The sequence below is a fragment of the Pelophylax lessonae genome (assembly GCF_965119305.1).
Source record: "Pelophylax lessonae genome assembly, chromosome: 1".
NCBI lineage: Eukaryota > Metazoa > Chordata > Amphibia > Anura > Ranidae > Pelophylax > Pelophylax lessonae.
The window spans coordinates 282,666,845-282,679,503 of NC_138768.1; the positions used below are offsets into that span (position 1 = coordinate 282,666,845).

Below are 12,659 nucleotides of genomic sequence, written 5' to 3' on the forward strand. Positions count from 1 at the left end.
CAGTGATCCCCACTCTGCATAAAGCGCGAAAAGTGACTTCTAGAAATATCTATCATCGTACGTGTAAGTCGTATATTTCGTGGTGTAAGTCTCTTGGGGTTCCCCCTCGCTCTTACTCGGTGGCTCAGATCTTGGCTTTCCTTCAATGGGGAGTTGATCAAAAATTGGTCTTGAGTACTATAAAAGGTCAGGTCTCAACCCTGGCAATTTTCTTCCAAAGGCCATTAACCACCAGTTCCCTGGTACGTAACTTTATCCAGGAGGTGCGACACTTGGCACCTCCGATGCGGCCACCTTGGGACCTTAATTTGGTGCGGTTGGTTCTCCAGAAACCTCCTTTTTAAAATATTCGGGAGATTCCCCTGCTTACCTTATCCCAGAAAGTGGCCTTTTTGGTGGCTATTACTTCTGCATGCAGGGTGTCGGAACTGTCGGCGTTGTCCTGTCGTTCTCCCTATGTGGTGGTTCACAGGAATAAAGTGGTGCTTAGTCCGGATCCGTCCTTCCTTCCGGAGGTGGTTTCCAGTTTCCACTTAAATGAGGATATTGTGCTACTCTCCTTGAGACCTAAACCTAAAAATCCTAAGGTATTTGCACTGCATACTTTGGATGTGGTTTGTGGATTAAAGGTGTACTTGGCGACTACTGAGTCTTTTCGAAAGTCAGATTCGCTCTTTGTGCTCATGGATGGACAAAAGAAAGGTCTGCCTGCATCTGCTGGGACTATTTCCAGATGGATTGGACAGACAGTTGTACAGGCTTATTCAATTAAGGGTCAGGTTCCACCTTTCCCTGTTAGGGCACACTCTACTCGGGCGCTTAGTGCTTCCTGGGCCTTTCGCCATCAGGCATCTGTGGTTCAGGTTTGCAAGGCGGCTACATGGTCATCTGTTCATACCATCACAAAGTTCTACAAGGTGGACGTGCTGGCATCTGCAGATGCCTCCTCTGGCCGCAAAGTTTTGCAGGCTGCTGTTTAAGGTTTTTCTCCCTTGAGGGTGTTTTAATGTTTTTTTTTTTTTTTCAGGTGGGTCTCATCTTGTTGTTCTGATGAGTCCTATGTTTCTTGGTTGGCTATGGTTCAGCCTTGGGGAATTTTCTGCTGTTCCCACCCCTCATTTTTATGGCACTGCTTGGGGACGTCCCTACTGTTATGAAGAACAGAGACTGCGTCAGTCAATGAACGATAAAGAAAATTGGATTTTTTTCTTACTGTAAAATCCTTTTCTCTGAAGTTCATTGACGGACGCATTACCCGCCCCTCTATTTTTTGAGTTGGGTTGTTATTATTTTCTCTGACACTGCTTTGTTACAAAACTGACATCCTATAGCAGAGAGGGGGAGTATACCTACTGGAAATACCCATCGGCGTAGCCAGAACTTTTTTTCTGCCTATGTCCTACTGTAGGGGGCAGTATAACCCTACTGTTATGAAGAACAGAGACTGTGTCTGTCAATGAACTTCAGAGAAAAGGATTTTACGGTAAGACAAAAATCCAATTTTTTTATTAGCATGTCACTTCCAAATACAAACAGCCAGTACAGTCAAAATAATGCAAATACTACCAATCAGTACATAGCAAATAAGAATAACAAGTAACATTGAAATTATACCGGAGTTACCAAACCACCACTAATAGTCCCCCAACATTGTCACCCACAACCTAGACATGAAAATGAGAGAGGCAGATGCCTCTGCCAATGTAAAAGTGCCCCCCTTAGAAGGGAGGCATCAGGAGTATTCTCTCCATTATTGAGTTAGTTGGAGATCAACCTGGAGTAGCCAACCAGCTTCCCCACACCTCCTTGAATTAAAATGGGATGCCCCTGTGCTGACCTATATGTTTTTTAAATCGCAACATGTTGCCCATCTGGTCAAGCCACATTTTAGATGTAGGGGGGTCAGATGAGATCCAGTGTAAATGTGTAAGTCTACGGGCCTGAAATAATGCCCAAGTTGCCGCTTTGCTTTTCTCAAAAACGTATCCTGAATAACAATATCAAGGATACCCAAAACACAGTGTTTAGATTCCATTGGAATTGAAACATGCAGTGCTTTATTAGTCGTTGCAACTACTGTACCCCAATAGAAGTAGAGCTTTGGACATCTCCATAGCGAATGAATCAAGTCAAATCCCTTTCACACCTAGTACATAAACATTTTGGGGAATAGAGCCTGAGCAGGGTACGGTGAGCCCTAAGAAGTATGTAAAGCTGGGACATTCTTTGTGAGATACTCAATGAACACGATCAAACAGTTTCTAGGGCCTCTTCCAATCGATCCCCTGGTATGTCTCCAACAGCCTTTTCCCATTTATCACAATCTGAACTAGGAAACCTCTCCAAGTACACTCCCAAAAGGGTAACATAACCGAGATAAAGCCTTTAGTGGAGCTAGATTTTTGCATAAGAGAGAAGTCTGGAGTGGGCGGGAATTCTAGTTTCTCCATAGAACTCTGGGCTATTATAGCTTGTTTCAACTGCATATAGAAGAATAGCATAGTCGAGGGAATAACAAATCTAGTCTGTAATTGAGGAAATGATAATAGTGCACCATTGTCAAAAATATGTTTAAGATGTCACTCCCATTGCACACCACTTGGCAGCATGCTGTAGCTTAAGAAGTTCTGGACAAGTGTGATTGTTCCAGATCAGGCTATAACTAGAATAACCTAGTACTTTTTGCAACTGTTTTTATTTCTCCCACATTTTTTTAAAGAAGTCTATACGTTAGATATTGCTTGTTGGGTTTGGAGAAAAGTTGTGCTTCCAGTCCCTCCGATAAAGTGGATGCCCCACTAAACTGCTACATTATGGCCAACGTAGAGTTATATGTGTAGCAGGTTTTCCAGGCATTGGGCCTGATGTAGGTCTGCCATTGTTACCGGTGATACCTTCAGCCCATTTAGACTGAATACCTAAGTGTGAGATTTGGAGACAATGACCATTCCTGCATCTTTGGTTTGTTTTGTTTATTTGATAATGGGGATGGGAGAAGGGAATGAGTGGGATACTCCTCTGGCTCAACTAGGTACAAATGGGACACTTTGCAGAAAAATGCCTTTCGGCGCTGTCTTGACGCCGGCTGCATGCCGACCAACGCTTGTTGGCGTTCGAAAAATGCTGACTTGCTGAACTGTACTTGAACTTGACTTTTGACACTCTTGTTAGCTCAACAAGTCCTGGACTATACTACGAACTGATTCTTGATACTCTGGTTAGCTCAAAAGTTCTGCATACAGCTCTCTCCAGTCCTTCCTGACTGAGGTAGCTCTCTGTAACTGCTTGTTCTGCTGCTACTCTCAACACTGCACTCTGCACACTGTACACTTTAGCTCTTCAGGGCCCAACCGCTGGCGCCCCCTTTTACACTTCAGGGTCCTCTCACTAGGCACCCCCTCTATACTTCAGGGTCCTCTCACTAGGCACCCTCTCTACACTTCAGGGTCCTCTCACTAGGCACCCCTTCTGAACTTCAGGGTCCTCTCACTAGGCACCACCTTTACCGCTAGCTAGCTCCTGGATCCCCTGGACCTTCACCGGAGCGGTCCCCTCTCAGCTAGGCAGACCCTCAATGGGTAGTTTGCAATACTCACCAACTGGGAAAGCTTTCCTGTAACTGGACCCCCTCTACTCAGCTGGTCCTCGGCACTCCGGATCCTCTCTGCAGCTCAGCTCTCTGTCCCCTCAGGCAAGCTGCCTGGGACACCCGATCCGTCTGACAAGAGGAGAGACAGCCGTACTCTCCCTCCTGGAACTCTGCTTCCCGCCAAAGATGCTGCGTCATGCACTCCCTCAAACTTATACCCTCTCCCAGAATCCTGTGCGGCGGAATCTGCCTTTCTGGGGTAGATACAGGTCTGAATGTGCCATTGATTGGGTTTCCTCCACTGTCCAATGAGAGCCCTCTCAGGAGCACAGTGGGGAGATTCCCCAGTCTCAACAGCCACACCTGGGAGACATGACAGCCCAGCTGAAAATTATGGCCCTGCTGTTAGGTAGCCAGGGTCCACTATACTTTGCCTAGCACCAACTTTGTAGGGTGCTACATATGGTAAAGCTCTTTTTTGTTTTGTTTTGTTTTTCCCTACAACAGACATTTTCTATATAATTAAATATACTGATTTTATTGTTACTCAAATGATCATTAGCTTACTTTAAATTCTTTCTTTGTTGTTGGGCCCTTCTTCCTTCTTTAGCCGATCTGTGTGCATCTGTGCATATTTTATATCCTCCTATCTTTGGGCTTTTTATCATCTCTAAAAAATGTTCTGCATCACTAATTATCCTGCTCATTTAGAGTCTGTTTCTAAGAACTGACCCCTTCAGCCATATAACAGGCTTCATCTACCCAAAAATGATCATCAAAGACAAGCTGTGTGACTTTGGTGCAGGGCATGTTTCTTACGCCTTACTAAAAACATTCTATTTTTAAGTTAAAAAAAAAAAACTATATAAACCACTTAACTATTGTAATTCAGACTATTCTGAGCACAACATGCAAGACACATTCACCATTCAGCTTTACTTCTCTTCCAAGCAAACCAGCATATCCTGGTTCTGTTTATTGGTTTTGCAAAGCCGTTGACCTCAAAGTATATGTGAAACCTCACCTTGTAAAACACCCGTTCAGTTGAAAAAACAAATGCCAGACAAAACATTTGTGTGTACTGTATATGTAAATGCAGATATATTCTTTTCTTTTTTTTTCACTTACATCACATGATCTCTGATCACAGCTTCAGAAGGGCCTTAAAGAGGTAGGGAGACTGCAGGGAGGAGGGCATGTCAATAGGATGCAGAGAAACAGCAGCACACCGATCTTACCAGTGATTAGCTGTACAGGGGGGCATGTTAGCACAAGTCTGAATGAATGAAGGACAGGCAGGCTGTGCCCCAGCAAAGCCAGAAAACTGGCCACACTGGAATAGATGAGCTTCCATACCCAGCGTGGTTAATTTGAAGTAGGAAAGCAGGGGGACAGGTAGGGTCCCAGGAATTTCACACATAGGAAAAAGAGAACAGGATGTGTTTTAGTACATGGAAGCACAGTCACATTTCAGCAATATGAAATGTTGTGGTTACATACAATTTAATGTTCTCTTTGTGCTTCTTTGTGCTTCTTTGCTTTAGATATTGTAGTAATCTGGTGATCTGCTTTTTTTTTTTTTTTTTTTTTTTTTTTTTCAGAATGGAAGGAGGAGAATTATTTGACAGGGTATTAGCAACATCTGGTCTTAAAGAATCAACTGCAAAACTGTATTTTTATCAGATGCTGCTGGCTGTTCAGGTAACATCAAATGTAATTACGTTATGCAAAAGTGTTACAATTATTACGGTGAACTTTTTTTATGCTTAAAGCTACAAAACTGATTAGGCTCCATGCACACAGGGCGTAAAAAAAACGAGCTCCAAAGCTGTTTCTTGACGCCAGGAAAAAGCAGCTGTAAAAACGTGCTTTTAGTAGCTTTTTCCATTTGCGTTATTGCACATTTGGCCACGTCGCTTTTAGCAGCGTTTTTTCTGCCTCCATTCAAAATCAATGGTTCCCCATGTAAGCCTGTTGATTTGAATGGAAGTCGCACCGCAAGTCGGATCAGGATGATCCGATTTGCGGCGCGACTTGCGCTGTGAGAATCTTGAAGGGGAACTCCACGACAAAACGGCGTGGGGGTCCCCCCCAAAATCCATACCAGACCCTTATCCGAGCATGCAGCCCGGCAGGCCAGGAAAGGGGAGGGGACGAGCAAGCAGCCCCACCCCCCCCTGGACCATACCAGGCCACATGCCCTCAACATGGGGGGTGTGGGTGCTTTGGGGCAGGGGGAGCTCTGTACCCCCCACCTCAAAGCACCTTGCCCCCATGTTGATGAGGACAAGGGCCTCATCCCCAAAACCCTGGCCGGTGATTGTGGGGGTCTGCGGGCAGGGGGCTCATTGGAATCTGGAAGCCCCCTTTAACAAGGGGGCCCCTCAGATCCCGGACCCCCTCCCTATGTGAATGGGTATTGGGGTACACTGTACCCCTACCCATTCACCCCATAAAAGGCAGTGTATGGAAATAACGCCTGTTGAGGTCAGGAGATGGCCTTCACAATCTCCTGACCTCAACATAATTGAAAATCTATGGATAGACCTTAAAAGAGCAGTGCGTGACAGACAGCCCAGAAATCTCAAAGAACTGGAAGACTGTTGTAAGGAAGAATGGGCAAAGATACCTCAAACAAGGATTGAAAGACTCTTGGCTGGCTACGAAAAGCGTTTACAAGCTGTGATACTTGCCAAAGGGGGCAGTACAAGATATTAACTCTGCAGGGTGCCCAAACTTTTGCAGATGCCATTTTTTTTGTTTTCTGTAACTTTGAAAGTGTAAATGATGGAAATAAAATCTAACTTTTGTTGACATATTATAAGAATGTCTAATCTGTAATTTGATGCCTTTTGGAGATTTTCCATCTTTCCTTGGCTTCTTTATGCACATAAATACAAATTTTTACCTGGGGTGCCCAAACTTTCGATCCCCACTGTATATATAGTGTGTGTGTGTATATATATATATATATATATATATATATATAATATATATGTGCAAGTATTGGTATGTGGTCCGTGAGCTGCCCCACAAAAAGGCAGATGCAGAGTGAGGTAAGTAGCAATAGTAGACCACAAAGGGACTATTTGGGACTTTTAATGGTACTGTATTTAGCAAATAATATGCTTGATCCATATATGGCCTTTGTTTAACAAGTTGAAAGCTCATATTTGTCCAATTCTGCAGATGTTGATTTATTGTCTGTGGGTAGAGCTAGAGTAAGGAAAGGGACCAATTAAATAAAATTACTGGGCTACAAACAACTATAATAAATATACAAATTACACAATATATATGGTACAAGTATAGTTAGCCCATCACATGTTATAATTCCATTTCCATTCCATTTACATAACAAGAAAAATAAACACACACTCACACTGAAAGGATTATACACTTATAAGGGTGACAACACTTCTTCTTCATGTTAACCATAGAAAGGCAACAATGTCACCCTCTTATTGAAGTGCTGGGAGAAGATTTTTGCTGATTGATTTATGTCAAGCTTCAAGGGGGATAGTAATTCAGAAAGTGCAATCAATAAAAATGGTATGGTATATTTCTTTAACATATAGGGTTTAGATATGCTGTAGCTTAAAAATGAATATGGAAAAGGTAATTATATTTGAAGTGAAGCAGGTCAGCAGCAGTGGGTGCTGTTTCATATAGGTTAAATAGCATGCTATAAAAACCTTGAAAATTAAATCGAGTCATGCTACCTTATGACTGCATAAGGGCTCTTTCACACGGGCTTTCCGTATGTCCGCAAATCATCCTATTTTTTTGCGGATGATTTGCGGACATAATGTAAGTCTATGGCATTGCGGATGTCAGCGGAATACCATCCGCTGACATCCGATTTCCTTCCTTTCAGTTCTGTTCCGTTTTTTCGAACGGAACAGAACCCTATTTTTGTTCCGTTCAAAAAACGGAAAGGAAGGAAAATCGGATGTCAGCGGTGTCATCCGCTGACATCCGCAATCCCCATAGACTTACATTAGGTCCGCATATCATCCGCAAACGGATGGGATGATATGCGGACCTACGGAGCGGATGACAGAAATGTCATCCGCTCCGTGAAAAAAAAAAAAAAAGGACCGCAGCGGAGCTCTCACACGGAAAGCCCGTGTGAAAGAGCCCTTAGTTTATTTATCACCAGAGATGAGATCCTTTTAATTGTTTAGGTTCTGTAATGTTCTTTTTATACCACAGTTTGCTTCAACCAGAGTGCTGTGCATGAAAATTTCCTGTTCTATCTGGACAGTGTTGATGGCAGAATTGATTTATTTTTTTATTGTAAATCTAAACAAAATAATATAATTAGTTAATATTATTTTATTAAATTTATAATAATTACCGTATTTATTGGTGTATAACAAGCGCTGGCGTATAACACGCACCTAAATTTTAGGGGAGAAATTTCAGCAAAAAAGCTGAAATTTAAAATAAACAGCTTTGAACTCAGAACATTTTTGTTTAATCAAATGTAGTCTCACCAGTGCCCGCGAATGCAGCCTCATCAGCGCAGTGCCCGCGAATGCAGCCTCATCAGCGCAGTGCCCGCGAATGCAGCCTCATCAGCGCAGTGCCCACGAATGCAGCCTCATCAGCGCAGTGCCCACGAATGCAGCCTCGCCAGCACAGTGTCCTTAAATGCAGCCTCACCAGTGCAGTGCCCATAATTGCAGCCTCGCCAGCGCCATTGCCCATAATTGCAGCCTCGCTAGCGCAGTGCCCATAATTGCAGCCTCGTCAGTGCCCATAATTGCAGCCTCGCCAGCGCCAGTGACACTATCCGAATCACTTTTAAAAAAGTCCAGGAAGCGGCGCTGAGAGGTAGAAGGGGGCGGTCGGCGCCGAGGAGAAGGAAGGACGCGCTGTCATCGGAAGTCCCGGCGCCTATGATAGACGTCGGCATAGGAGGAGGGACTTCCGATGACAGCGCATCCTTCCTTCTCCTCGGTGCCACCCGCCCCCTTCTACCTCTCGGCGCTGCTTCCTGGACTTTTTTATTTTATATCGGCGTATAACACACACTGTTACTTTTTCCTCCGTTTTCAGGAGGAAAAAGTGCGTGTTATACGCCGATTAAATACGGTAGATTAATTTCTAAATACGGTAGATTAATTTCTAATTTAATGTTAAATCTAGTAAAAAAAAAAAATCATTTACATAATGTGAAAGTCCAATAGTAATTTCCTATTAGAAGTATACATATACAGAAACATTTTTACACAGTAGAAAGTTTAACCTGTCTTATTTTTTTAGTACCTTCATGACAATGGAGTCATACATAGAGATCTAAAGCTTGAAAATGTACTGCTATCCTCCACTAATGAAGAATGCTGTATAAAGGTGAGCATTATTAACTATATTTCTTGTGGTAACATAGAAGACAGAAATAAAATGTATTGCTCATGGCAACCAGTCAGTTGGTTTTCAGTTCTCTCCCATGGAGACAGTAATACAGTCTTCTTAAATCTGGCATACACCTCCTAGTTTTCTATATTCAGGCGACAAACAAATGCACTCTACACTGCCAATCAAAGCTTTTAAAGCTGAAGTTTAATTTGCTTACAATTTGCACTACCTAGTTTTACCTTCTCCCCTCATCTACATGCTAAGGTTTTAAACCTTTTTCTTTTTAATTACATACCTTATTTTAGACTCAGTAACATCACCTGGGTCTATGAGCTTCTATGTGCAATGCAGGCAGATCATGGCTGGTGGGAGACGCCAGCAGGGTACTGTACATTCCTGAAAGCCTAACTTAACCCTTCCTCGATACTCTCAAGAGCCCTCAGCCCTGACACAAACTTTGGGCTTGCTTTTGAAAGGAATTATGCAAATATTAAAATGGCTGAATGTCAGCCTGGAGAATTGGGTATTCCCAGGCAGAGTGACTTTGCAGGATGACTGCCCTAAATAACACCCAAATGTAATTTCAAGCTTCTCACTGAAATACAGAGAATAAAAGGGGCAGGCCAGGGATAGTCAGGCTAGAAATGAAAGGTCAAGGTCATGCTGGACTTCCTTCAGCCAGGAAATGAGGCAGGCACTATCTGACTTGCTGCAGCATCTAATACACACTGTGAGAAGCATACAGTGTGCAGTGAAATCAGAGTAAGCAATTTCAGTACAAGGGAGCCTGTGCAACATTTAAGAAAGGTTAGTGCCACAGATCAGCTCTGCAGCTGATTTGATACTTTAGGTTTTGCAAATGGGCAAGGCTGTTCTGTTGCATGTAATTCCATATTCTATGTGTTTGAAGGTATACATAATCCTATTGTATACTGATATACAGTACTGTGCAAATGTTTTAGGCAGGTGTGAAACAATGCTGTAAATTAAGAATGCTTTTAGAAATAGTTTTAATAATTTATTTTCCATTTTTTTTTAAATTGATTAAAATAAACAGAAGAGAAATCCAAATCAACTCAATACTTGGTGTGACCACTCTTTTTTGCCTTCAAATCAGCATAAATTCTTCTAGGTATACTTGCACAAAAAGGTTTTGTAGGAACCCGACAGATATTTTGTTCTAAACATCTTATAGAACTAAGCACATATCTAATTTGGAACCAGTCACATACCTCCCTGATTGTATGGCATGATGGATAAGTATCTGCCTATAGATATGTGGAGCAACCTACCTGCTGAGCTTTTTCAAAAACTGTGTGTAAGTATACCTAGAAAGATTGATGCAGTTTTAAAGGCAAAGGGTGGTCATGCCAAATATTTGATTTGGATTTCTCTTCTGTTCATTCACTCTCTAGTTTGTTAATTGATAAAAATATAAATGCAACACTTTTTTGTTTTTGCTCCCATTTTTCATGAGCTGAACTCAAAGATCTAAGACTTTCTACAGAGGAGAACTGGCATGTGAGGGGCCATGAGAGTGTCCCAGTCCTGATATCTATAAATACAATGAAGAAGAATGCCAAAGGGGCTTTGTGAGACACAAACCACGAGGTATAAAATGTATTGAGTATTTAAACACTTTGGTACATACAATTTAAAACTAATTTTGGTAGACATAAGTAAATACATATATGCATGGGTTTCCATAGTTACATGACTAGCAATCCAAGATGTAAATGTATATATGATAAATTTCTCTATGCGTTTCGCAAATCAATGCTCGCTTCCTCAGGAGATACATATATAGATGCCTGAAATTAGGGGCATTGTTGGGCATTAGAGCAGAAAGGAAGGATAAGGAAGAAAAAAAGGGGGGGGGGGAGAGGGGAAGGGAACAAAAACACGGGGGGGGGGAGGAAGCAGGCAAAAATGGGAGAGGGAAAACCAAAACTCAAAAGGTCCATGTAGTTCTCACTAGGGGCTGTGGAGGGGAGGGGACCAGCCAGACAGTCAAACATCCAAGAAGGTGTCGTGATGGTCAGGGGTGTACAAATACTAAAAGTTGTAAAACAACAACCGTAAAGCTCAATGAGGGGGCCATTGGTCCCAGTTGCAAATAGCAAGCTCCTAAACATCACACCTCATGGGTAACAGTGCAAAAAAACCAGCCCAGTATGAACACAGAAGTGGCTGATGGTGAAAGTATACAGTACAGACAGTATAAAAAAAGAAAAGGCATTTCTCTATCGTCCTTTGACAGACGCAACTCTCAATGCTTCTTCACTATTGGGTTATGCGCCATCTACAGGAGTAGACTAGGCAGTGAAAACTTTTCACTTGACATGCCTATAGGGGCTGTCCCTCACAACATAACCCCAGACACACTCTGCTCTCAAATCAGTTACTTGCTTCCTAGTTAAGGAGTAGGACCTGGGTTTCCCGCTGGGACTCTGGTCTCAGTTTTTATTTTTATTCTTAAGACTGTTTATGTTTATTTCTCTTTATTCACGATCGCTAGCTAGTGTCAGGGGGATCCTCCTGGGGAACTACAAGCGTCAGCCGGGCTGAGGTTTCGCATTGGATAATCTAGAGCCTTACGGGCTCCCTGCCTGGCTAACGAGCGTGAGCAGGTTGCGGTCCGCCCAGGCCTCACCACGACGGAGCCCCGGTGGATGGGGACGAGCCTGTGAGCGGATACCTCATCGGGACGCATCGACCTGGAACGCCCTGAGTCGCAGGGTACCCCTTTTTGGCTGACAGCAACCCCACTCAGGGTGGAAGGCGAGCTGTGTCGGAGCGGAGCCCACCCGGTCCATGGTATGGTGAGTGATGCAACGCCCCCCGTGTCCCTGATACAGACCTCTGAGGGGGAGATGTGGGCCCATTCCTGGGGATAACAGGGCTGTGTTTCTCTGAAAGATCCCCCTGGCCTATCAGGAAAGGCCCTGCCCTCCCCGCTCCCGCTGGGGGCGCTAAAGTTCTGCGTCTGACGCCTGGGGAGGGGGGGGGGATTTTTCCAGGTGTTACCTTGTCCTGGGGGGGTCCCTGTAGGTGGATTCCCACGGTGGCCTTCATGCCTGGGTTCCTGAGCGCATAGGCGCCGTTTTTGTCCGCCATTTTAGGTGTGGGCATTGGCTTGTGTATAAGGGCATCGGCCATTTTCCCTTAGCTTCCTATACTTTACTATGGGCACCATTTTACTATAGCCCGAGGCTACACAGGCAGGGTTTGCCCTCTAGTGACGCTAGGTCACTTCCTGTCAGACGTTTTTCCTATGCTGGAAATTGACTGCAGAGTGGCTTCCTTCTCAGCGCTGGCAAAGTAAGGGGTGTTGGTCCTTTGGGCATTCCTTGGGCATGCTTTTGCTCTTGTCAGCTTTAAAGGGGGACTCCGGATATAGTAAGGTAAAGCGGTGTGGACCGCAATTTAAAGGGGCAGTGCACTCTTTTTTTAAATCTGGCAAAATGGAGTCCCAAGGTGAAAATTCCCCCTCAGACTTTATTAGACGCGTGCCGGATTGCAGTCTCTCGTATCTCTGTCTGCAGCTTTGAAACTTCTGGCGTGCAGGGGGGACTTTGTGATGAATACAAGTCGCTACCCAAATCGGCCACTGCCTTCTCAGTCCTCTTATCAGAGCTTGACATGGTCGCCATAGACTATCCTATCCCTGAGGGTTCCCTGTCCGCGCAGATGGTCAGGAGGATAT

At 43.8% G+C, this 12,659-nt stretch overlaps 1 protein-coding gene across 1 annotated transcript in view; it reads left to right on the plus strand.

Annotated features, from left to right (window-relative positions):
* CHEK2 (checkpoint kinase 2) overlaps positions 1–12,659 on the plus strand; it is a 126,234-nt gene that overhangs the window by 74,089 nt on the left and 39,486 nt on the right. The window contains exons 9-10 of the mRNA XM_082253275.1: positions 5,191–5,290; positions 8,861–8,947. Of these exons, the coding sequence (XP_082109401.1) occupies positions 5,191–5,290; positions 8,861–8,947 (187 nt within the window). The remainder of the gene's footprint in view (positions 1–5,190; positions 5,291–8,860; positions 8,948–12,659) is intronic.